The sequence below is a fragment of the Tachypleus tridentatus genome, chromosome 2, assembly GCF_004210375.1.
Source record: "Tachypleus tridentatus isolate NWPU-2018 chromosome 2, ASM421037v1, whole genome shotgun sequence".
Taxonomy (NCBI): domain Eukaryota; kingdom Metazoa; phylum Arthropoda; class Merostomata; order Xiphosura; family Limulidae; genus Tachypleus; species Tachypleus tridentatus.
The window spans coordinates 154128124-154153326 of NC_134826.1; the positions used below are offsets into that span (position 1 = coordinate 154128124).

Sequence of the window (25203 nt, forward strand, 5' to 3'; positions counted from 1 at the left end):
GGGTTGATGATGATGTCCCATTATATTGTTTAAATCATCTTTATTATAGAGAATGGGTAGATGAAGAAGTCTGAATGAAATGTTTAAGTCTTTTTTTTACAGAATGGGTAGAAGAAGATGTCTCTGTATAATGTTTAAATCATCTTTATACAGAATGGGTAGATGATGGTTCAGTAAAATGTTAAAGCATTCTTTATACAGAATAGGTGGATGCCAGTATAGTGTTAAGTGTTTTGTTTTGTTTTTTTGCAGAATGGACAGATGAAAGTGCATCAAAGGCAGAGATTTTATGATTGACTTATCAAGTGAGGTTCTTGCATGGAAATGTTACTCTTGAAGGTAAGTAGATATTCTGTTTGAACTATTGCATGAGAGTGCTCCATGTGACTCATGAATGATAAAGATAAGTCAGAGATCATTGTCTTAAGAAAACTAGAAACTTTACCTCAGTTCCACATGATCAGAACTAAAAAACTGACACCAGACCATGTTATCAAAGCTAGAGGATTGTGACTCAGACCATATGATCAAAACTAGAAATCTCCAAAACTGTCCTATGTCATCCAAACTAGAAAGTTGTTATACTGACCAATGTGATCAAAGCTGTAACAATGACCCATGATCCAAATTTGACAATTGTGACAGTGACCAACTAGCATGCATGTGACTGTTTTCTTGATTATCTACACTAAGCACACTACTTGCACAAATCTCACATCAACTTGTTTGTCATATAACACTAGAAACTGGTACATACATATTGTTGAATTATAAGTTAGTGCTAACACATAATGTGACAAAACCAAACAGCTGATAACTAGATAGTATAAACAGACAAAAATAGATATCAGGAAACTAGTTGTTCTCAACTGACATTATGTGACAGAATTAGACAACAAGAAACTTGATGTAACTAAGTGACCTTTTATAACCACAGTGCAATTAAGCAATTGTCTGCAATAAATGACGTTTTATAAAAAACTGTAACTGATAACTTGTTAACAAGTTACCAGTTGTATGGTTTTCTATAAAATGTTACTTAACAGCAATCTCCACCATCTGTACAATTGTTATACCTCATTTTCTTATATTGCATTCACTTCAAGATAAACCTTTAGGGCAAATGTCTCCTTTTTTGATTCAGAAGGGATTAGAGTGACTTGCTGGCTTTCCATAGTCAGTGAAGAAACCGTGATCTGGTGACATATTGGTGGAAACATCCACATCTCAACACTGTCAACTCCTCTCACATTCAAAGGCAATTGAGAACATACCAACTGAGGTTACATCTCATGCTACTTTGAATTCATCATGAGGAGTTATTGTTGAGAGGAATTTGAAGAACATCCCAGAGTCAGAGATTCTCGCTGGTTTCTCCACCAAAAGAGTTTCTGCAGTGAGGCATTTATTCACTCGCAAAGATGGAAATATGATGCCGACCAATGTCCTCATTCTCACATTTACGTCACGAAATCTGCCTCCCACCATCAAGGTAGGTTATCTTAATTGCAGAGTACGGCCATACATTCCAAACCCTCTCCGATGTTTCCAGTGTCAACGGTTTGGTCACTCGAAGATATGTCGTGGTTCCTTAATGTGTGCTCGTTGCAGTGGCAAGGACCATGATGCCTATGAGTTTGAAACGGATCCTCATTGCATCAATTGCAACCTCACCCATCCTACTTCCTCTCTTGCCCTAAATGGTTGGAAGAAAAGAAGGTGCAGCATTTGAAAATGAGTCATAACATATCTTGAGGCTCGAAAATTGCTGTCCACCACCTCATCTCGGACGTATGCTGCTGCACTTCGTTCCACAACTACAGTGGAAATGCAGACATATCTCTCTGTGCCTCTTAAAGAATCGTTCTCCAAACAAATGAAAAGTTTTTTGACCTCCATAGTTAAAAAAGTTGATGAATGAACTTCAACACCTATCTTTGTCCCTTATATACATTCCATCAAACCCCAAGATCCTTTGGTTCCAGGTACAGGCATTTCCTCAGGCATTCTCCTCATTTCCTCAGGCATTCTCCTACCCCAAGATGCACAACAATCATTCATTCACATCCTCAGTCTCTGGAATCCCGTTCAAACAGCAAAGACCTTCCCAATCGACCCAGGGCATGATTCCTGGAGGTAGATAGAGCTCCCTCGAATAAGGACAGTAAGGAAAATGACGCAGTCATAAGTAGAAGGGTTCCCCACCCAATTCACCTACATGTAAATACAAATGACTACCCTGATACAATGGAACTGTCGAGGTTTACATTCTAATCTGGATGATACCAAAACACTGACTGATTCCTACCATCCTGTTTGTCTTTCCTTACAGGAAACATTTCTGAAACCTGCCAATACAGTCACCTTTTGGTGGTTTTCTTCATACAGAAATGACAGGCTGTGTGATGGACGAGTGCATGGAGGGGTGGCACTGTTGATTCATCAGCATGTGCCCATCCTGTCTTTGCCACTCGACACACCATTGGAGGCCATAGCCATCCATGTTTCCTTGGGTCATACCATCACTGTTTGTTCTCTCTACCTGTCACCTGGAGAGACATATGATCGATCAGACCATGATGCTCTTGTTGAACAGTTGCTGTCTCCCATTTTCATCCTGGGGGACTTTCATTGACATCATTCCCTCTGGGGAAGTGCTGATATTAATAGGAGGGGTCACTCTGTAGAGTGCATGCTCTCTGATCACAACCTTTCTCTTTTCAGTACTGGTTCTTTTACTTATTTCCATGCACCTAGTCAGTCCTTTACTGCTATTGATTTCTCAATTTGCTCCCCTTCATTATTTTCCTATTCTTCATGGAAGGTTGACAATAATCCAAGAGGCAGTGATCATTCTCCTATTATCTTGAAAGAGACTGGCCGTGGTCGATGCTACCCAACCTGCGTGCCCAGGTGGAATCTGGATCAGGCAAACTGGCCTTCTTTCACTGTTCTTGTAGAACTTGATCCTGCCATTGTCTGTAAGTCATCAATAGACGACTGTGTGATGGCAGTAGCTGACTGTATTATACAAGCAGCTGCTCAATGTATTCCTAAAACCTCGACATGTTTTCCATTATATCCTCGTCCATGGTGGAATCCTGCCTGCCACATGATGTGGAATGCTCGAAAACGAGCCTTGGATACTTTCTGTAGATATCCCACACTCTCGAACTGCATCACTTTCAAGTGGGCCCATGCACATGCTTGATGCGTAAGACGTCAAAGCCAGAAGGAATCTTGGATTAAGCTCACAACCAGTACCATGGACCACCTGATCCGACTTCAAACGTCAATCAGAGAAGCCTTTCTCAAATGACATTTTGTATCAACATTCTTTGCCATTGAGAAGGCTTATGATACAACATGGAGGTATGGCATTTTGCGAGATCTCCATATATATGGGTTACGTGGCCATTTGCCTATTTTTATTAAACATTTTTTAATGGACAGGAGATTCCAAGTTTCTATGGGTTTGACGCTTTCCTGTTTTTTTCTACAGGAACTTGGAGTCCCTCAGGGCTGTGTTCTGAGTGTCACACTTTTCAGTATTAAAATTAATGCCATCACCAAACAACTCCCTCTCACTGTTGCAAATGGGCTCTATGTCGATGACTTTCACATCTCATGTCAGTCGTCGAACATTAGGTATATTGAGAGACAACTACAGACTGCCCTCAATCGTTTACTGAAGCAAACCACAGCAAATGGCTTTATGGCTTTAAATTATCTCTCTCTAAAACCGTTTGCATGCACTTTTGGTGCCAATAGGGAATTCACCATGATCTTGACTCTTGAACTCTGTATTGGTGAAGTTGTGCTGCCTGTGGTCCCTGAGACTAAGTGCTTGGAGCTTATCTTTGACCATAAGCTGACCTTTATACCAGACATGAAGCAGCTACAGGTCAGATGTACAAGAGCACTGACTGTCCTCCGTGTTCTCTCTTACACCACTTGAGGAGTGGATCGACATTCTATGCTGAAGATTTTTCGTGCTCTTATTCAATCAAAACTTGACTATGGATCACTGATCTATGGCTCTGCCTGACCATTGGCCTTAAAGATGCTAGATCCTATTCATCATCAAGGACTTTGGCTCTGCACTAAGGCTTTTTGCACTTCCCCAGTTCAGAGCTTATACATAATCTAATGAACCTTCTTTGCACCTTTGCCATTTGCAACTGTCTTTACTATATGCTTCAAAACTTCATTTCTTGCCAAAGCATCCCACCTGGTGTTGTGTTTTCCTTCCTTAATGGGCAATGCTTTTTCAGACCAGATAGTCTGCCATTGCTCCTTTTGGCCTTCGTATCTAAGTGCAGTTGAATGAATTAAATCTGTTCTTGGATAACATTGCTGTATCCACTGGTCAGCCCATCCCACCATGGCTTTTTACAATCTCCAATTGTGACTTATCTTTAAGTCATCTGAGAAAAGTAGACACTTGTAATTGGAAACACTGTCTGCTATTTGCTAAACATTTCAAACCATCCTTCCATTCCTATTTATACAGATGGTTCAAAATCAGGTGACTGTGTGGATTCTGCCATGGTTTGTTGTGGTTCAGTGGTTGCGTGCAGAATCCCCTCTATAGCTTCTGTGTTCACTGCTGAACTGTATGCCATTTATCTTGCCATAGATCACCTAGAAGCTTAGCAGTGTGAGTACTGACTCGCTTAGTTCTCTACTGGCCCTGGAATCACTTCACATTGGTTCACACCCTGTTCTCACCGATATTCAAAACCAACTGGCCCATTTCTCTTTAACATGTACTTCTATTCAGATTTTCTGATACTGGGCCACGTTGGTAATCACGGGAACGAGCTCACCGACACTGCAGCTAAGTCTATCTGCCCTGGCACTGTCATCGCTGTGCCTGTCCCATACATGGACTATGGACCTGTATTCAAGGCTTGGCTCTGTGCCAGCTGGTAGTTGACTTGGAGTGGGCAACGCGAAAACAAGCTTTATCAAATAAAACCCTATTTTGGACTTTGGCCATCTTGTTTCCATAAGGTTAGGAAAGAGGAAGTTGTTCTAACTAGACTACGCATTGGTCACAGTTTTTTTAATTCATCATTTTCTTTTACCTGGAACTGATGCATCAATGTGTAGTCTGCATAACACTCAGATCACAATAAGCCACATTTTACTTTCTTGTCATCGTTACGACTATCAATGACGGCACCATTTTAAACATGTTCTGTCCCAAGGTCTGTCCATAATGTTAGACAGTGTTATTGGTGATGGTGACACTGTCCACCTTGGTAATGTTTTTAGTTTTCAAAGGCCATTAATCTTTTTAATGCAATTTAAGTTTCTTAATTTATACTATATGCATTTTTAATGTGGCTCCCTTTTAAGAATCACAGTCCATCTCGTTCAATTTGAAATTAGAAAATGGCTGTAACGTTAAATAACTTGGAACCAGGGCTGGAGAGGCCAACTTCAGGTGACTAACGCTGCTGTTGGAATTACTTGTCAGTCATCTGGGTGAGTTATTATTAAAATTTTGCTACAAGTCTTTTAAAATTTTTATTACTTTTTGAAAATGGTCATAATATCAAATAACTCGGAACCAGGACTGGAAAGGCCAACTTCAGGTGACCGATGGTGGTTTTTGTACTTATCTGTTAGTCTTCCTGGCGAGTTATGATTATTACAGTTACGCTACAGAAAGTCCTTTATAACTTGAATTACTGTAGATTTTCTCTTGACGTTGTAGACTAGATGTATACGTTGGTTTTATGCTATTTATGTTTCTTAAAACTTTGTTTTGATTTACCTTAATTTCCTTTTATGAATTTTACTAAATTTACTTTTAACTTTTACTGGATGTTTGGTACATCTGTAGCCAAGCTGCTTTGCACCATAAAACACTAAATCAACCAACCAACCAACCCATTGGAAACATATCAACTAGCTTGAATGAATTTGTAATGACTTGTCACACAGTTAGAATGCCAGAAAATTTGTGACTATTGTGAGACATTGTCTGCTTTTTGCAAGTTATTTGGTACATTATTTAACCCTTTCACAATGGGCTCAGTATAACACACAAGAGTTCATCTACACATTGGCACACATTATACTGAAACATTGTCTGCTTTTTGTAAGTTATTTGGTGCATTACATAACTTTCAATGATCCTGTGCACATGCACTTATGTTACTGTATCCAGTAGTATAAAACTGAACTTTAGTCTTCCCTGTCTTAGCTGTGTTTTAGTGGGCTAGTAAATTGTTATATTTGGTCACATTTCAGTGTATCTCAGAATGGCTGATATGGGTAATAAAACTTTTACTGATAAGGAGAGAACAGCATTTTGACCTTCCTAGGTCATCTAGGTTTCTTAACCTAAAGATGACCTAGGATTATTGAGACGTTGGTCTCTCCTTATCAGTAAAAGTGTTAATATCCATACCAGCCATTCTGAGATACATTTTTTTTTTCAAGTGGGTTTCTCATCATCAAGAATTGGTTACTTTTCAATTATTATAAATTATATGTGTGTGTGTGTGTGTATAATTTATTACTATTTAGAAATAAGTTACAAAACTTATTTTTCTTAAACTATAGAACAAATAAATATAGGCATAAAGCAAACAGTTATTTCTTATAGCTACGACCTATGAACTCAGGTGCTACTGGACATAGGTTGCTAAGCCTTATAAAATTTTGCATGTAGAGAATATCAAATGAAATATTTTTTTAGGATTTATATGTTCATTTGAATAATCAAAAAATAACTGTACTGATACCATAGAATTCCACTATAATTTATTAAGCTAAGTAACTAAGATGTATTTAAGTTTAAAAAAATATGAAACTTTCAGCAGACTAAAGACACAACCTACCTTTTTGAAACCTTGGTTTGAAAGAATGTGGTAGCCTTTTCACATATTAAAATCGTTGAGAAAATCTCTAGGGGATATTCTAAGCTGTCAGTTGGTTATTCACATGTCATATATTAAAGTGTATAAGGAACTGTTTCCAAAGAGGTGAATTGGACCACTGTTTCAGCAAAATAAAAAGATACGAGTTTCTTGTTTTATATATTAGCTTGTCAATATTGGTAATTCAAATTTGTAATTTGTATGAAACTACACTCTTTTGGAGTCACAGACATCTAATTTTAAACAGTTCTATATTCAACATACCACATATATATCTCTAAAACCTATATTTAGGTGTGTTATTTTAATATTTGCTTTCAAATTAAGAAAATAATTCATATATGATATTAAAGTTTTAGTTGTAATCTACAGCTTGATTCCACACTCATTGACATACGTTCATTAAATAACAGCTCAATGAAATTTTGAATGCAAGTCGACAAATGAGATGATATGGTCTTTGACCCATGACCTGATGAGAAAGGGTTAATTGTCATATTCACTACTACTATTCAGTAACTTTATACGTGACTGATGCTACACTTACAGTAGTTTTATACTTGATTAATGCTACACTTACAGTAGTTTTATACATGACTGATGCTACAGTTACAGCAGTTTTATACTGCACATAAGTCACTAGTTTAATATTTGACAGATATTGTCCTTTAGTGATGCTATACTCACAGTACTTAAATACTAGACTGATGCTACACTTACAATAATTTTAAGCTCAACTGATGCTACATTTACAGTAGTTTTATACTTGACTGATGCTACACTTACAATAATTTTAAGCTCAACTGATGCTACATTTACAGTAGTTTTATACTTGACTGATGCTACACTTACAATAATTTTAAGCTCAACTGATGCTACATTTACAGTTTTATACGTGACTGATGCTACAGTTACAGTAGTTTTACACTTGACTGATGCTACACTTACAGTAGTTTTACACTTGACTGATGCTACACTTACAGTAGTTTAAACTTGACTGATGCTACACTTACAGTAGTTTTACACTTGACTGATGCTACACTTACAGTAGTTTTACACTTGACTGATGCTACATTTACAGTAGTTTTACACTTGACTGATGCTACACTTACAGTAGTTTTACACTTGACTGATGCTACATTTACAGTAGTTTTACACTTGACTGATGCTACACTTACAGTAGTTTTATACTTGACTGATGCTACACTTACAGTAGTTTTATACTTGACTGATGCTACACTTACAGTAGTTTTATACTTGACTGATGCTACACTTATAGTAGTTTTATACTTGACTGATGCTACACTTACAGTAGTTTTATACTTGACTGATGCTACACTTACAGTAGTTTTATACTTGACTGATGCTACACTTAAGCGATGTTTAGACATCATTCACTCTGATCATGCTCTATTGGATTTTAAACTTTCTTGTTAAAGTTTTTTCACACTCATACTGCACTTCAGTGGAGTGTGTTGCACAGGTGACTATCAACAATGCCAGTTTACTCCCATATATCCTAGGTTGATTTAAACATCTAGTCAACACATCAGTGTAGATGAACCCCAGCTGGTCATCCATGAAATATACTGTTTGTTGACAATATTAATATGTGAAACATTTAGATTTTGAAGATATTTACTTTCCTGTCCAAATTACCCTTACAATTCTTTCACTCCATATCATGTGTTTATCCTTGTATCACTGGTGAATATGTTATATACAGTATTCAGAAGAGTAAACAAACTCATGAAAACACAATATCTGATGATATAAAATGGTCGATCTTATGTTATGAAAATAAAAGATGACATTCAGAACCACAGTCCCCCATCATCATCATCATCATCATCTTGTTTATCAACTTGATCAGAGTCAGAGCCACCTGACTGTGGAGATATGCTAGCCTGGGACTGGATGTGTTCTTCTACTTTCATTGCTTGGTTTGACTGAAATCCATACTGCCCTTGAAGTAAGAATTCTGACGGATCATAATTCTCATCAATTACTTCATGGTCTCCCTGTGCAGAGTCTTGGTAATTAATACCAGGCTCATCTTCTTCTTCTTCCTTCTTAACAAATTCAGTGAAGTCTTGGTATGTTTCACTGGGTATGTCTTCATCCTCAAAATCATCTTTCTTGGTAAATTCTGAGTCACTTACTTCATTCTCACTGTTTTCAGGAGTTATTTGGAGATCTTTAGCTAAAACACTACCTTCATCATCATTCTGCAAGTTTGCCATATTTTCATCTTCAAAATCCCCTTCAACATCAATGAAATCCAAATCTTCTCCTTCTCTGGCCTACAAGAATGTACATACACAAAAGGAAAAAAAGTTTGGTTATAAAACAAACAGCTTTCACTTAAATATAGTTATATTATAAAGATCTTTCAAACAAATGACAACAATGAAATAATACAAACAATTTAACCCTTTAAATATTACGTTATTTTGTCATTAGCTGTTACAATTTTCATAATCTATGTCAAACCTCAAGATAACATGAAGTGAAATACAGCAACACTACGGCTATCTCTGTTGTCATGAGGGACAAGCCAACAAACACCAAATGGGCACTTGTCTTGGGGTTAATTAAAGCTTCAATATTTGATTCAAGTAGAAATTGTGATTCAGTTTGTGAAGCTAGAGCTTTGATTCAATAGTTCTGAATCTACTCACTTCTGGTAAACTTTACAATGTATCTTTTAATTTATTCTGTAAACTAGAACCGCTATTCTTGTCAGAACACTTATTGTTCCATTGTTCTTTCAGATGTTTAACTACATTATAACTTCTGGTAAACTTTACAATGTATCTTTTAATTTATTCTATAAACTAGAACCTCTATTCTTGTCAGAACACTTTTGTACCATTGTTCTTTCAGATGTTTAACTACATTATAACTTCTGGTAAACTTTACAATGTATCTTTTAATTTATTCTATAAACTAGAACCTCTATTCTTGTCAGAACACTTTTGTACCATTGTTCTTTCAGATGTTTAACTACATTATAACTTCTGGTAAACTTTACAATGTATCTTTTAATTTATTCTATAAACTAGAACCTCTATTCTTGTCAGAACACTTTTGTACCATTGTTCTTTCAGATGTTTAACTACATTATAACTTCTGGTAAACTTTACAATGTATCTTTTAATTTATTCTATAAACTAGAACCTCTATTCTTGTCAGAACACTTTTGTACCATTGTTCTTTCAGATGTTTAACTACATTATAACTTCTGGTAAACTTTACAATGTATCTTTTAATTTATTCTATAAACTAGAACCTCTATTCTTGTCAATTAGTCATCTTGAACAATATGCTGGAGTGTTCCATGTTGGAGGAACTGTTATAAATAATGTAGGTGTTTGTAGTCCTTATAATTGTTATTATATCAAACTTAACTAAATGGACAACAACTGCCTGTTGTACAAATATATAAACAGGAGATAGTTTTGAAGTCCTTCAGCCATTCATCTTCAAATAGAAAACTTGAAATGTGATGCTTGTGTTTTTACAACTAATGGCTGTCATTCATTCAGCCGAATGTTATCATAAATACTAAGTGATCTACAAAAGAAGAAATAACTTAGCAGAGAAATAAAACAAATATTAAACTAATGTCTATTTAACACATGTGCAAAGGGGTAAGAAAATACAAGTCTGGTGTAACACCAGTACACCTACATGAGGTTAAGTTGACACCAGTGTACCTATGTAAGACTAAGCTAACTCCATCACATCTGCATAAAGTTAAATGAACATCAGTAGACGTAAATGAGGTTGATACCAGAAGGCCTACATGAAGATGAATTGAAACCAGTAGACCTACATAATGTGGTTCAGCTGTCATAAATGGGCCTACATGTGATTTAGCTATCATCATCATATCTGCATGAGGTTAACTACACATAGTAACCAAACATGGAAAGCAGGCTGAGTTATGGTTATTTTGACACCATCAAGGTGTTCTAGTAAGAAAGTTTTTAACTAATTCTTTAAATCTTTAGTTCTCAACATGTGTCTTTGAACACAGTTCAGTATAAAACCCAAAAGTAAAAACATAAAGTACTCTTGATAAACTCTGTAGAAAGCTATCATCATCATATCTGCATGAGGTTAACTACACATAAAGTAGTCTTGATAAACTCTGTAGAAAGCTATCATCATCATATCTGCATGAGGTTAACTACACATAAAGTAGTCTTGATAAACTCTGTAGAAAGCTATCATCATCATATCTGCATGAGGTTAACTACACATAAAGTACTCTTGATAAACTCTGTAGAAAGGTTCGGTTGCTTACAAGAAAATAATAAGAATTACACCAAAAGTAAACTTACTTGGAAAGAGTCATTGGGTTCTTTGCTGGAACTTTCATCACCAATCAAACTTTCATCTTGAGGAAAAGAGTTCCCTGTCATAGCTGAATCTGTCTCTACTGCATCTAGAGCTGCCTCCATTGCTGCTTTAATAGCACTTTCCAATGTTGTAAGTTGTTCATCATACTACAGAAACAAGGACCAAAGATATGAAACCATTTAGTGAAGGTCTTTCTGATTTAATAAATGTCCATCATACTAGGATGTACAGAGACCAGGGATACATTAAAACACCTAGTAAAGAATATCTTTCTAAGTTAACGTATTATAATAAGAAGGCAAACAACAATTTATATGCACAAGTAAAACTTTCTCATTGATAGTGTAACATACTATGTGTTAACAGTATGTTCCACTTTCTATAACAAAATTTTTAGTTATACTTATAAACTGCTGTTTTCCTCACTTATTATTGTATTATCATAATGTGCTTTTTACTCAAGTAAGTTAACATATTTTTATTATCCTGCACATAAAAACATAATTATAATACAGAAATCTAAAACTTTATTTAGTATAATGTTCATTATTCAGTATTTGGATAAAATTTAAAAATTAAGGTATTAACCCTAATTATTGAACTTTTCTCTCACAATTAAATATTTTGCAGGTTTAGAATTATCTAAATTTTATTCTATATATACACCTTCAATAATGTAAGTTAGACAATTGTTGGAAATTATAAATGCATTTTCTATCTGCCACAATTGGAATGAAATGGATAAAAAACAAATACTGAGTTCCTTAAAAATATGATTTTTTAAAGTTTAATGATAATTATTTGTTTAGTACATTGAATAGGTTATAATATGAAATAGATGATACAAAAACATTTAGTGGTTTATATGCTTTAAGACTGAACTGTGGTAGTTTAAAATATAATGACATACTCACTACATTAACTTATTTTATTAATGCTGTTGTTCTCAGTAACAAACACAACCAATATTAATTGCCTATACATAATTATAAGTACATAATCACTGTTTTACATAACATATCCTTTAAGGGGTTTCAATGAGATATAAAATAGTAATTGAGATGACATAATCATTAAAATATGAAAATGAGTACTATTCAAATCTTTGTTTGATAATGTGTTGAGAAACTATGAAAGCCAACATCTACACTTTGTTATAGCCCTACACTTCATTAACACCTTCTTTGTGTGTAATTTTATAAATTAATTATAAAGCACAATTATTTCTTGATATTTACAATTTTATCTTTCCATGTTCCAGGCTATTCATTAATATATAAATACATGCTAGTCAGATCCTGTTAAGTTAGGATGTTTAAAGAATGATAAGTCTACTGGGCCAGATAATATTTCTACAAGGATTGGATGTGTGAACCACTTGCTAATATTTTTCTAACTCTGAGCTTTAGACAGGTTCCGAAGGATTGGAAGATAGCTAAGATTACTACTATTTTTGAGGGAGGTGATAAAATTGTTCCTGTAATTAAAGGCCTATTAGGCTTACATCAGTTGTAGAGAAAGTTTTGGAAAGTCTGTTAAAAGATACTTTGTAAAGTCATTCAACAAACTTTAGAATTTTATTAGATAACATGATTTTACTAAGAGAACATCTTGATCTACAAATATTTTAACATTCTTTGAAAAGGTTACTACTTATGTAAATAATGGTGTAGATTTAGAGTATTTGTATTTTCAGAAAGTATTTCACAAGGTGCCACATAAAAGACTTGTAAAAAACTTTTGTTGGTGTAGGGGATAAGTTAGTTTATTAGATAGAAAAGTGACTGGATGGAAGAAAACAGAGGGTTAATATTAATGGAGTTCAGTCAAACTGGGTTAATGTCCCAACTGGGTTATCTCAGGGCTTAGTATTAGGACATTTGTTCTTTTTGACTTACATCAATAACATAAATGAAGAAATGGTCAACAACTTATTTAAATTTATAGATAATATTAAAGTTTTAGGTGTTGCTGGCTGTGAAGAATACGCTACTGATTTACAAAAGGATTTAGATCATTCAGTGAATTTGGTGAATAAATGGAAGGTAATTTGTAGCCATAATGAATGTAAGGTATTGCATGTTTGTTATTATAACTTGGACTATGAGTACAAGGTAAAAGGGAATAATCTTTGCTGTCTTTAAAAGAAAGAAATCTTAGTGTTCTGGTTCATCAATCTCTTAAACCATTCAAGGAATGTGCTAGTAGATAAAAAAATTTAGGCTCTAAAATAGAGAAATACTGAATGCAAGTCTATATAAGTTATAATGTCTTTGTAAAGGTCATTGGCTAGGCCACATTTGGAAAACTATCATAGAAAAGACATTGAACTGTTACTATAATGACAGACTGGGATGGAATGGTTGTTGTACAAGAAGAGGTTAAGATCTCTGACCTTCTTTTCACATGATGTGACTGTGGTACTTACAATTGTTAAGGGAATTGATAGTGTTGATGTTTCTTTTTATAGAGGACACAAGTATACTTTTTGCAAAGAACGAGTCATCTTCAGCTAAGACAGTTTTACTTTCCTAACAGGGTAGTTAGCCTTTGGAACTGGTTGTCTTCATATGTGGTGGATGGAGATAATTTAAGAAAGTTTAAGGGAAAGCTTGATAAATATTTGAATGATAAGGGCTGGTGTTGAGATTTTAATGTTTAATTTAGTGGACAGGATGGCCTAAAAGAGCCCTTGTTGTTTTGTAATGTTAAAATAAATAACTTCTTTCTTACCTCCTCTAAAGCAATCCTACAAGTATCAACTATTTCTTTAGCTTTCTTGGTAAACTGGCTCTCCTGGCCATTGAACAAAACACTATTTTTATGTATCAGCTCAACATCACAGAAGAAGTCTTCTCGATTGTGATACTTATGAGACTTAGTGTTCTGTTAAAAATAATATAGTATCAGTAGAAATCCTTTCACATTGATACCTTCAGAAGATATAGTAAAAAGATATTCTGAAATGCTATATTTGAAATAAATCAACTCTTGGAACTTCAACTGTGCTATTACAAATACTTAAAAACTACTTTGAGAAATAACCTACTTTATAGAGCAAAGTTCAGTATTTCAGAATTGATAAAAAGATGTCTGAAAACATCTTTTAAAAAACATTTAACACAATGTTAAATTTAATGACTAACATGTACATGTCTGAAGTGTTCTAATTCTTTCAGCTCTTTACTGAATGCAATAGATTAATTTGCTCTAAGAATAAATTCTTTTGTGATTGTATGCAGTCTTCTATACTTACTATTTTAGGAAAAGCTTTTATTATTACTGGATTATTAGAAATCTACCTGTTTTGAGAAAAAATATTGATAAATTGTGTAACTTACATATAAGTAGATGTATTAAAAATGAAATAAACTGACCTTTATAATTGAGTCTAAGTCAATGGGATTCTTAATAACATTGTAGTAATCTTTCACAAACTTCTTGTTAACTGGCTTATGGAAAGGCCAAGATTCAGGAATTGTCTTCAGCCGTTCATTAACGATAGTTTCCAGAATGAATGAAAATGCTACTTGATCATTGTCATCCAAAAGTGGATTAATAGCCTTCTCTAATCGCATTAGCTTTTCTTCTTTCTCTGCAAACCGTTTTAGACACAGTTCCAGCATTTTTTGAGCATTCTGGGTCAAAATACTCTTAGTGCCTATTGAAAAATATATTTTTTATTTAATTTTTATAAAAAAAATATAAATTATGTGATACAAATGTATAAAAAAGCCACCAATATATACACATACAGAAGGAAATGTTGTTGTTTTCAAAACTCAATTTTTTGTGTGCTTATTTGTATTCAGAAGAAAATATAAAAATAAATAGAATAAAAATGAAAGATGCAAAAACTAGTGAAAGCTACTGGAAAATGTGATCAAAATAAGAATCATCGACACTGATAACCTTCCCACATCGACACTGATAACCTTCCTACATTGACACCCATAACCTTCATTAAAGAGAGATTCAGGCCAAGACCAGAAACAAACAACCAAAACAAAGCCTGACATAGTGTGCACAAACTAACGTGAAAATGGAAGGTGGAAAACTTCAACCTTTAAACTTGAGTTGCACAGATAGATTGTATAGTCACCAATATTTTTCCAACAGGCAGTTAACTCAATGTAATAGTCTGAAATATACTGTCTAAAACACTTTTAAAGAAATTAATTTCTAACAGTATTGTAATTCAGAAGACTAATACTTAGGTAACAAACTAGTTGTAGCTGATACCAGCTATACCATGATAGTTATAAGACTATAAACTAAACTAGTTGTAGCTGATACCAGTAACATGACAGTTATAACATCACAAACTAAACCAAATATAGATGACACCAGTACAATGACAGTTGTAAGGTTACAAACTAAACCAGTTGTAGACAACACCAGTAACATGACAGTTATAAGATTATATGCTGAACTAGTTGTAACTGATACCAGTAACATGACAATTACAAGATTATAAGCTGAACTAGTTGTAGCTGATACCAGTAACATGACAGTTATAACATTACAAACTAAACCAAATATAGATGACACCAGTACAATGACAGTTGTAAGGTTACAAACTAAACCAGTTGTAGACAACACCAGTAACATGGCAGTTATAAGATTATATGCTGAACTCGTTGTAGCTGATACCAGTAATATGACAGTTACAAGATTATAAGCTGAACCAATTATAGCTGATACCAGTAACATGACAGTTACAAGATTATAAGCTGAACTAGTTGTAGCTGATACCAGTAACATGACAGTTACAAGATTATAAGCTGAACCAATTATAGCTGATACCAGTAACATGACAGTTACAAGATTATAAGCTGAACTAGTTATAGCTGATACCAATAACATGACAGTCATAAGATTATAAACTAAACTAGTTGTAAATACTAGCTGAATTTTTTTAAATAAATGTTCAAATTTACACTGCCATGTTTTAGTTAGCCAAAGAAACATACCATTGTATAAACTACTGTTTTCCACAATCTGGTTAACATCTTGAAGAAAGTCCTCTCTACTCTGGTATTTTCTCTGATGTATCTTTTCTCTAATTGTCTGTAGATCCATCGGCTTTATTACAATCTTATGATAGTCTGGTACAACTTTTGCACTAACAGGCAGCCAGAAGGGCTGAGTCTGAAACAAAAACAAAATATTTCTCTTTTGTTTGAAAATAAAAGTAACATGTATTACAATGTTCGAATATTGAGATACTGCTTGTCTTAATTTTAATTTTAAACCTGTATCACAAAAAACATGTCCTCACACAACATGGTTAGTGGTGTGAAATATGGGCATGTCTGTAGTGTGATGTAAGGGCATGTTACTGGTGTAAAGGAAGGGCTAGTTAGTGGTGTGAAGTAAGGGCTAGTTAGTGATGTGAAGTAGGGCCTGGTTAGTAGTGTGAAGTAAGGGCTAGTTAGTGGTGTGAAGTAAGGGCTAGTTAGTGGTGTGAAGTAAGGGCTAGTTAGTGGTGTGAAGCAAGGGCTAGTTAGTGGTGTGAAGCAAGGGCTAGTTAGTGGTGTGAAGCAAGGGCTAGTTAGTGGTGTGAAGCAAGGGCTAGTTAGTGGTGTGAAGCAAGGGCTAGTTAGTGGTGTGAAGTAAGGGCTAGTTAGTGGTGTGAACTAGGTACAATTGGCAAATTTGATGATAATACGATAGAGGTTAATGAAGGTCATATTCTGGATTCTGCCCTTTAAAAAGTTAATTACAAATGTACAGAAAATGGATGAAACAATAACAAATTAAATTGTAAATTACTAGATCAAAATTCAGCTACAGTAGCAAAGGTTACACAAGACCAGGTTTGAGATCTAATGTCAAAAGTTTCTTCAACCAGGTTATTGTACCTTCTTTGGGAACATGCTTTGTATTTCACAATACAACACAAGCATTAACCTGCACTTCACTAAATACACACACTGAACCTTTTGAAAGGTGACAGCTGTTTTATGATGTGTTATTTATTCTACATGTTTTATAGGCTGTCAAGATGCAGATATGTTTAAAATCTACAACAACACAACTGTGTGTACAATCAAACTCTGTGTTATACAAAACTGAATACAAATAACATGCTGCAGCTGCTTTTAATTAATACAAATAATGGTACACTGCACAGATAAAGAACAGTACAAAATGTTCCAAGTCCATAAAATGATATTAAAATTACCAGTTTAACAATGTTCCAAGGTACTGAAAGCACTATCATAACACCCACTTTAACCACATTTTATGGTTCTGAGAGTATTATCATAACACCCAGTTTAATCATGTACTATGGTATTGAAAGTGTTTCATAACACCTAGTTTAATCATGTTCTATGGTACTAAAAGTGCTATCATAACACCCAGTTCAACCATGCTCTAAGTATAAAGTATTACCAGAATGCCTAGATTAACCACATCCTACGTAGGAAGTGTCACCATAACACCTAGTTTAACTATGTCCAATTGTAAGATATACCAAGAAGTACTAGCTTCAATTTATGTGATACCTACAGCAGTACTACTGGACATTCATCATATGATACCAACAACAGTACTAACAGATATTCATCACACAATGCCAACAATAGTACTACTGGATATTCATCATGTGATATCAAAAGTATTACTACTGGACATTCATCACATGATACCAACAGTAGTACTATTAGACATTCATCACGTGATACCAACAATAGTACTATTAGACATTCATCACGTGATACCAACAATAGTACTATTAGACATTCATCATGTGATACCAACAATAGTACCACTGGACATTCATCACGTGATACCAACAATAGTACTACTGGACATTCATCACGTGATACCAACAGTAGTACTATTAGACATTCATCACGTGATACCAACAATAGTACTATTAGACATTCATCACGTGATACCAACAATAGTACTACTGGACATTCATCACATGATACCAACAGTAGTACTATTAGACATTCATCACGTGATACCAACAATAGTACTATTAGACATTCATCAAGTGATACCAACAGTAGTACTATTAGACATTCATCACGTGATACCAACAGTAGTACTATTAGACATTCATCACATGATACCAACAGTAGTACTATTAGACATTCATCACGTGATACCAACAGTAGTACTATTAGACATTCATCACGTGATACCAACAGTAGTACTATTAGACATTCATCACGTGATACCAACAGTAGTACTATTAGACATTCATCACGTGATACCAACAGTAGTACTATTAGACATTCATCATGTGATACCAACAATAGTACTACTGGACATTCATCACATGATACCAACAATAGTACTACTGGACATTCATCACATGATACCAACAGTTTTACAAAAGAAAAAATCTTTTGACATTCTTTGAAAAGGTTACTGCTCACGTAGATGAGAGTAAAGGTGTAGATTTGGTGTTTCTGGATTTTCAGAAAGCATTTGATAAACAGCCATGTAACATGTTTGTAAAAAAATATCTTTAGGTGTGGGAGATAAGTTAGCAAATTATACAGAAGAGGTTTGGACAGAAGAAAGCAGATGGTTGTTATAAATGGAGGTCAGTCAAACTGGATTAATGTCACAAGTGGACAACTTAGTGACACTTTTGTTTGTTTTGATTTACATGAATGAAGGAAGAGTCTCATAATTTACTTAAATATACAGATGATAGTAAGGTCTTGGATGTTGCCTACCACAAGGGGATGCTGGTGACTTAAAGAAGAATTTAGGTTATTTAGTCAGGTGGACAAATAAATGGTAAATGGGTGTTAATTATAAGTGTAATGTGGGTGGGAATAACCTTAACAGTGTAACAGTCGATCAGTCTCTAAAGCTATCCAAGCTGTGTGTTGTTGATAATGGTAGGGCAAATAGGATTTTAGGTTGTATCTACACAAATACAAGTCTACAGATATTATTATTTCACTGTATATACACAACATTTGGAATACTGTGTTTAGTTTTGGGCTCCTTTCCTTAGGAAAACAGTGAATTGTTGGAAGGTGTTCAGAGAAGGGTGCTTCAGATGGAGGTGTTGTCATAAAAGGGGCTGAAATCTCTCAAATTATTTTCTTTTGAAAAAAGAAGAGTTAGGGGTTGGGATCTCAATGAGGTGTTTAAGATTGTAATTGTACTGATAGATCATCTTTTCTTCAAACTTAACAGTGACAACAGTAGGGCCAGGGGATGCAAGTATTAATTTTGGAAGAGTAGATGTAATCTTCAACTATGACAATTTTATTTTTCTATCAGGGTAGTTGGTTTTTGGAATAAGTTACCTTTAGATATTGTAGAGGCAGTAAATTTAAATGAATTAAAAAAAAGTTTGCTAAGTATATGAATTACAAAGCATGGCTTCAAGGTTTGTTAACTTAATTTAGTTTGGAGGATGAAATGGCTAAGATAGACCAATAGGTCCCATATTGTTCCAAAATGTCATGATAAGTACATATTTATTCCAGAATATCTTATCATACTTACATCAGGAAGGTCTCTCATTTCATTGAGGATATTTTCTATAATGATTGACAGTGTAACCACTGGGTCTGTCCTCTGCCGATTAGCAGATTTATTAGGTTTTTTTAAATAATCACAGTGTAGTTCCTGTACAGGACGACGCTTCTTTTTCATTGCGACAGCCTCTTTTGGAAACTTTAGCACCAGGGATTTTCGACGAAGTTCGTCAGCTCGTTTGACGACCTTTTTTGAAAGAACGACCTTAGTTTCATCAACTTTCACTAAATCATCATCTTCCAATCCACATCTCTCTTCCTCTTCCTCCTGTTCTTCTGTCATAGCTACCTGTACTGGTGGTACAGGAGGAGCGGGCTGGTACAGTGGGCAGGCTTTGTTAGTTCGCATGTGTCCTATAGCTCCACATGCTCCACACTTCAACTGAAATGTAAACACAAGGAAAATATTTTAAACAATTAAACTTATGTTTATTTATTTAGTCTATATTTATAAATCACTTTTGGATAAAGTGTTATCAAGTGAACCTTGATGACAAGGAATCCATTTCTGAGAAAAATTTTGAGACTGCTTGACTGAATAAATAAAACACTATCATAAATTTAAAACATTTGAAAAGCTTTCATCCCAGGTATAAGTAGCATACAGATACACGAGAATGTATATATGGTATAGAACAAAGAGATCACATAAATGGATATTAATGCATTGCCTAATATTTAGGATGGGAATGTTTAATTCAACTAATATAGTTTCTTTTCTTTTGCATTTGTTGATGTTAGGTTCTTTGTTCAAACTACCCTGTTTTCTACAGATATACTTTAAGTTTTTTAGTTACAATGGTAGTACTTTTTTTTATCATGTTCAGTGACTCTGGTTTTCATTTTTTTACTGCTTTCTCCAACATAAAATTCTAGACTGTTATTGAATGTTACTTTATAAATACATTGGAATTGTGTGATTTTGTTATTTTTACTTAAGTATTTTAGTTTATTTTTGATGAATTGTTAAACAAGAATTGAATAACTTGAAGAAACTTTCTTTATAACAGTACAAAGACACTTAGTGGTTCTTTTGTCCCATAAAATACCTTAAAAATTAAATATCCAATTATAGAAAACTCTGAGCCTATGAATTGCTCACTTTAAAAATTTGTGATGAAATACATCCTCATGTTTGTATAAAATAGTATTATTAAAATAAATAAATACATGAATATTTGTATCTGAAAACTACTTTGTGAGTTTTAAACAAAGCAATACAATTTTATTTAAAGTACAACATCTTGAATAATTTATCTTGAACCAAACATGCTAAATTCTATTAGAAAGTCTTCTGTATAGGTCTTAAATTAATTTCTAAATAAATCTAAATCCTTCATATTTTAAATGCAGTAGTGGTTTTAATTCTTTCTATACAATACTTGTTTTTACCCACTTATGATACGTTTGGATGTGATTTAATAGTCCTTATATGCACTGCAGTCATTCTTCAGACTATTCTGATATATTTGTTGGACTTTAACTCAGGTTGGCATTTCTGTCCAACATAACCTGACTTGATGTTATACACTAGATCAAGGTACTACAACCACTTTTCAGACTACTTTGGTGCCATGCCAAAAAATGTGGTTGAATGACACTCAATTGAAGAACATAACAAGAAGGGAATTAACATGATAGAAAACATGAAAATATATTTCACTATAATAATGTTTTGATTAACTACATTTTTACCTGTTACATAAAACTTTTTTTCATACTAAACAAACACCTTGGAAATTAGAATGTTTTTGATACTCTAACTGTATGGAGAGTTTATAGATTTTTACTGATTCAAAATATCTGCTAAAGAACATAAATTATGACACACAAAAACAATGCCTTATAACTATTACAATCTGATTGCCTTTCTTACTACATACCTCAAAGTAACTCCCTCAGCTGTTTCATGATAGCAGTTTGTATGTGAACTACCTAACAATATCTGATGAGACCAAGATTACATTATGTGTTAAGTGTCTTTCTGCTGGTTATAAATGAAGTATTATCAAATGTCTAAAACTATTGTTGACAATTTGTGAAAGAAACAACATGACTGAAGAGTGTGGAAAGTAGGTTTGATTTTCTGGTTTATACTTTTATAGCTGAAGAAGAATTGAAGCTATAAATACAATACTATGTAATAGTTATCACATTTAACACTTAATAGCAGTAACAGAAGGGTTATCACATTTGATATATAATAGCAGTAACAGAAAGGTTATCACATTTGGTACTTAATAGCAGTAACAGAAAGGTTATATTTGATACCTAATAGCAGTAACAGAAAGGTTATATTTGATACCTAATAGCAGTAACAGAAAGGTTATATTTGATACCTAATAGCAGTAACAGAAAGGTTATATTTGATACCTAATAGCAGTAACAGAAAGGTTATTATATTTGATACCTAATAACAGTAACAGAAAGGTTATATTTGATACCTAATAGCAGTATCAGAAAGGTTATCATATGTAACTTGCTTTGGTACAAAACAAAGCTGTACATGGATGGATCACCACATACCGTGGAAGAATCCATAGTATGAATAGTGACAGAAGGTGAATATGGTTAAAAAACAATGGATACAAGCTATTGAACTAGTAGCCAGTACTGAATTATAACTAACAACTGCCGTTTAAAATGAATGTTTAGATCTATAACAGACACACTAACACACAAACACATTAGTTACATAATGTAACCTTTCCATACAGTGTCTGAAGGTTCTACATCATATAATACTGAAGTTATTCTATATTAGTTACACAATGTAACCTTTCCATAGTGTGTTTGAAGGTTCTACATCATATAATATTGAATTTATTCTATATTAGTTACACAATGTAACCTTTCCGTACAGTGTGTCTGAAGATTCTACATCATATAATACTGAAGTTATTTTATATTAGTTACACAATGTAACCTTTCCATACAGTGTGTTTGAAGGTTCTGCATCATATAATACTGAAGTTATTCTATAATAGTTACACAATGTAACCTTTCCATACAGTGTGTTTGAAGGTTCTACATCATATAATACTGAAGTTATTCTATAATAGTTACACAATGTAACCTTTCCATACAGTGTGTTTGAAGGTTCTACATCATATAATACTGAAGTTATTCTATATTAGTTACACAATGTAACCTTTCCATAGTGTGTTTGAAGGTTCTACATCATATAATATTGAAGTTATTCTATATTAGTTACACAATGTAACCTTTCCGTACAGTGTGTCTGAAGATTCTACATCATATAATACTGAAGTTAATAGTTACACAATGTAACCTTTCCATACAGTGTGTTTGAAGGTTCTGCATCATATAATACTGAAGTTATTCTATAATAGTTACACAATGTAACCTTTCCATACAGTGTGTTTGAAGGTTCTGCATCATATAATACTGAAGTTATTCTACAATAGTTACATAATGTAACCTTTCCATACAGTGTGTTTGAAGGTTCTACATCATATAATACTGAAGTTATTCTATAATAGTTACACAATGTAACCTTTCCATACAGTGTGTTTGAAGGTTCTACATCATATAATACTGAAGTTATTCTATAATAGTTACACAATGTAACCTTTCCATACAGTGTCTGAAGGTTCTACATCATATAATACTGAAGTTATTCTATATTAGTTACACAATGTAACCTTTCCATAGTGTGTTTGAAGGTTCTACATCATATAATATTGAAGTTATTCTATATTAGTTACACAATGTAACCTTTCCATACAGTGTGTTTGAAGGTTCTACATCATATAATACTGAAGTTATTTTATATTAGTTACACAATGTAACCTTTCCATACAGTGTGTTTGAAGGTTCTGCATCATATAATACTGAAGTTATTCTATAATAGTTACACAATGTAACCTTTCCATACAGTGTGTTTGAAGGTTCAACATCATATAATACTGAAGTTATTCTATAATAGTTACACAATGTAACCTTTCCATACAGTGTGTTTGAAGGTTCTATATCATATAATACTGAAGTTATTCTATAATAGTTACACAATGTAACCTTTCCATACAGTGTGTTTGAAGGTTCTACATCATATAATATTGAAGTTATTCTATAATAGTTACACAATATAACCTTTCCATACAGTGTGTTTGAAGGTTCTACATCATATAATATTGAAGTTATTCTATAATAGTTACACAATGTAACCTTTCCATACAGTGTGTTTGAAGGTTCTACATCATATAATATTGAAGTTATTCTATAATAGTTACACAATGTAACCTTTCCATACAGTCTGTTTGAAGGTTCAACATCATATAATATTGAAGTTATTCTATAATAGTTACACAATGTAACCTTTCCATACAGTGTGTTTGAAGGTTCTACATCATATAATACTGAAGTTATTCTATAATAGTTACACAATGTAACCTTTCCATACAGTGTGTTTGAAGGTTCTACATCATATAATACTGAAGTTATTCTACAATAGTTACACAATGTAACCTTTCCATACAGTGTGTTTGAAGGTTCTACATCATATAATATTGAAGTTATTCTATAATAGTTACACAATGTAACCTTTCCATACAGTGTGTTTGAAGGTTCTACATCATATAATATTGAAGTTATTCTATAATAGTTACACAATGTAACCTTTCCATACAGTGTGTTTGAAGGTTCTACATCATATAATACTGAAGTTATTCTACAATAGTTACATAATGTAACCTTTCCATACAGTGTGTTTGAAGGTTCTACATCATATAATACTGAAGTTATTCTATAATAGTTACACAATGTAACCTTTCCATACAGTGTGTTTGAAGGTTCTACATCATATAATACTGAAGTTATTCTACAATAGTTACACAATGTAACCTTTCCATACAGTCTGTTTGAAGGTTCAACATCATATAATATTGAAGTTATTCTATAATAGTTACACAATGTAACTATTCCATACAGTGTGTTTGAAGGTTCTACATCATATAATACTGAAGTTATTCTATAATAGTTACACAATGTAACCTTTCCATACAGTGTGTTTGAAGGTTCTACATCATATAATACTGAAGTTATTCTACAATAGTTACACAATGTAACCTTTCCATACAGTGTGTTTGAAGGTTCTACATCATATAATACTCAAGTTATTCTATACAAACAGAATGTAACCTTTCCATACAGTGTGTTTGAAGGTTCAACATCATATAATACTGAAGTTATTCTATATTAGTTACATAACGTAACCTTTCCATACAGTGTGTTTGAAGGTTCTACATCATATAATACTGAAATTATTCTACTATAGTTACATAATGTAACCTTTCCATACAGTGTGTTTGAAGGTTCTGCATCATATAATACTGAAGTTATTCTACAATAGTTACATAATGTAACCTTTCCATACAGTGTGTTTGAAGGTTCTACAT

General features: G+C 33.5%; 1 protein-coding gene and 1 long non-coding RNA gene across 2 annotated transcripts in view; one reads left to right on the plus strand and one right to left on the minus strand.

Moving 5' to 3' along the window:
- Positions 1–253: 253 nt before the first annotated feature.
- LOC143245399 (uncharacterized) lies at positions 254–14009 on the plus strand. Its single transcript, XR_013025620.1, has 2 exons — positions 254–339; positions 13735–14009. It is a non-coding gene; the product is annotated as an uncharacterized LOC143245399 (long non-coding RNA).
- LOC143245398 (transcription initiation factor TFIID subunit 1-like) overlaps positions 8517–25203 on the minus strand; it is a 114069-nt gene continuing 97382 nt past the window's right edge. Inside the window, 6 exon segments of the mRNA XM_076491692.1 lie at positions 8517–9199; positions 11246–11410; positions 13998–14150; positions 14642–14925; positions 16238–16415; positions 19755–20168. Of these exon segments, the coding sequence (XP_076347807.1) occupies positions 8711–9199; positions 11246–11410; positions 13998–14150; positions 14642–14925; positions 16238–16415; positions 19755–20168 (1683 nt within the window). The 3' untranslated portion in view covers positions 8517–8710.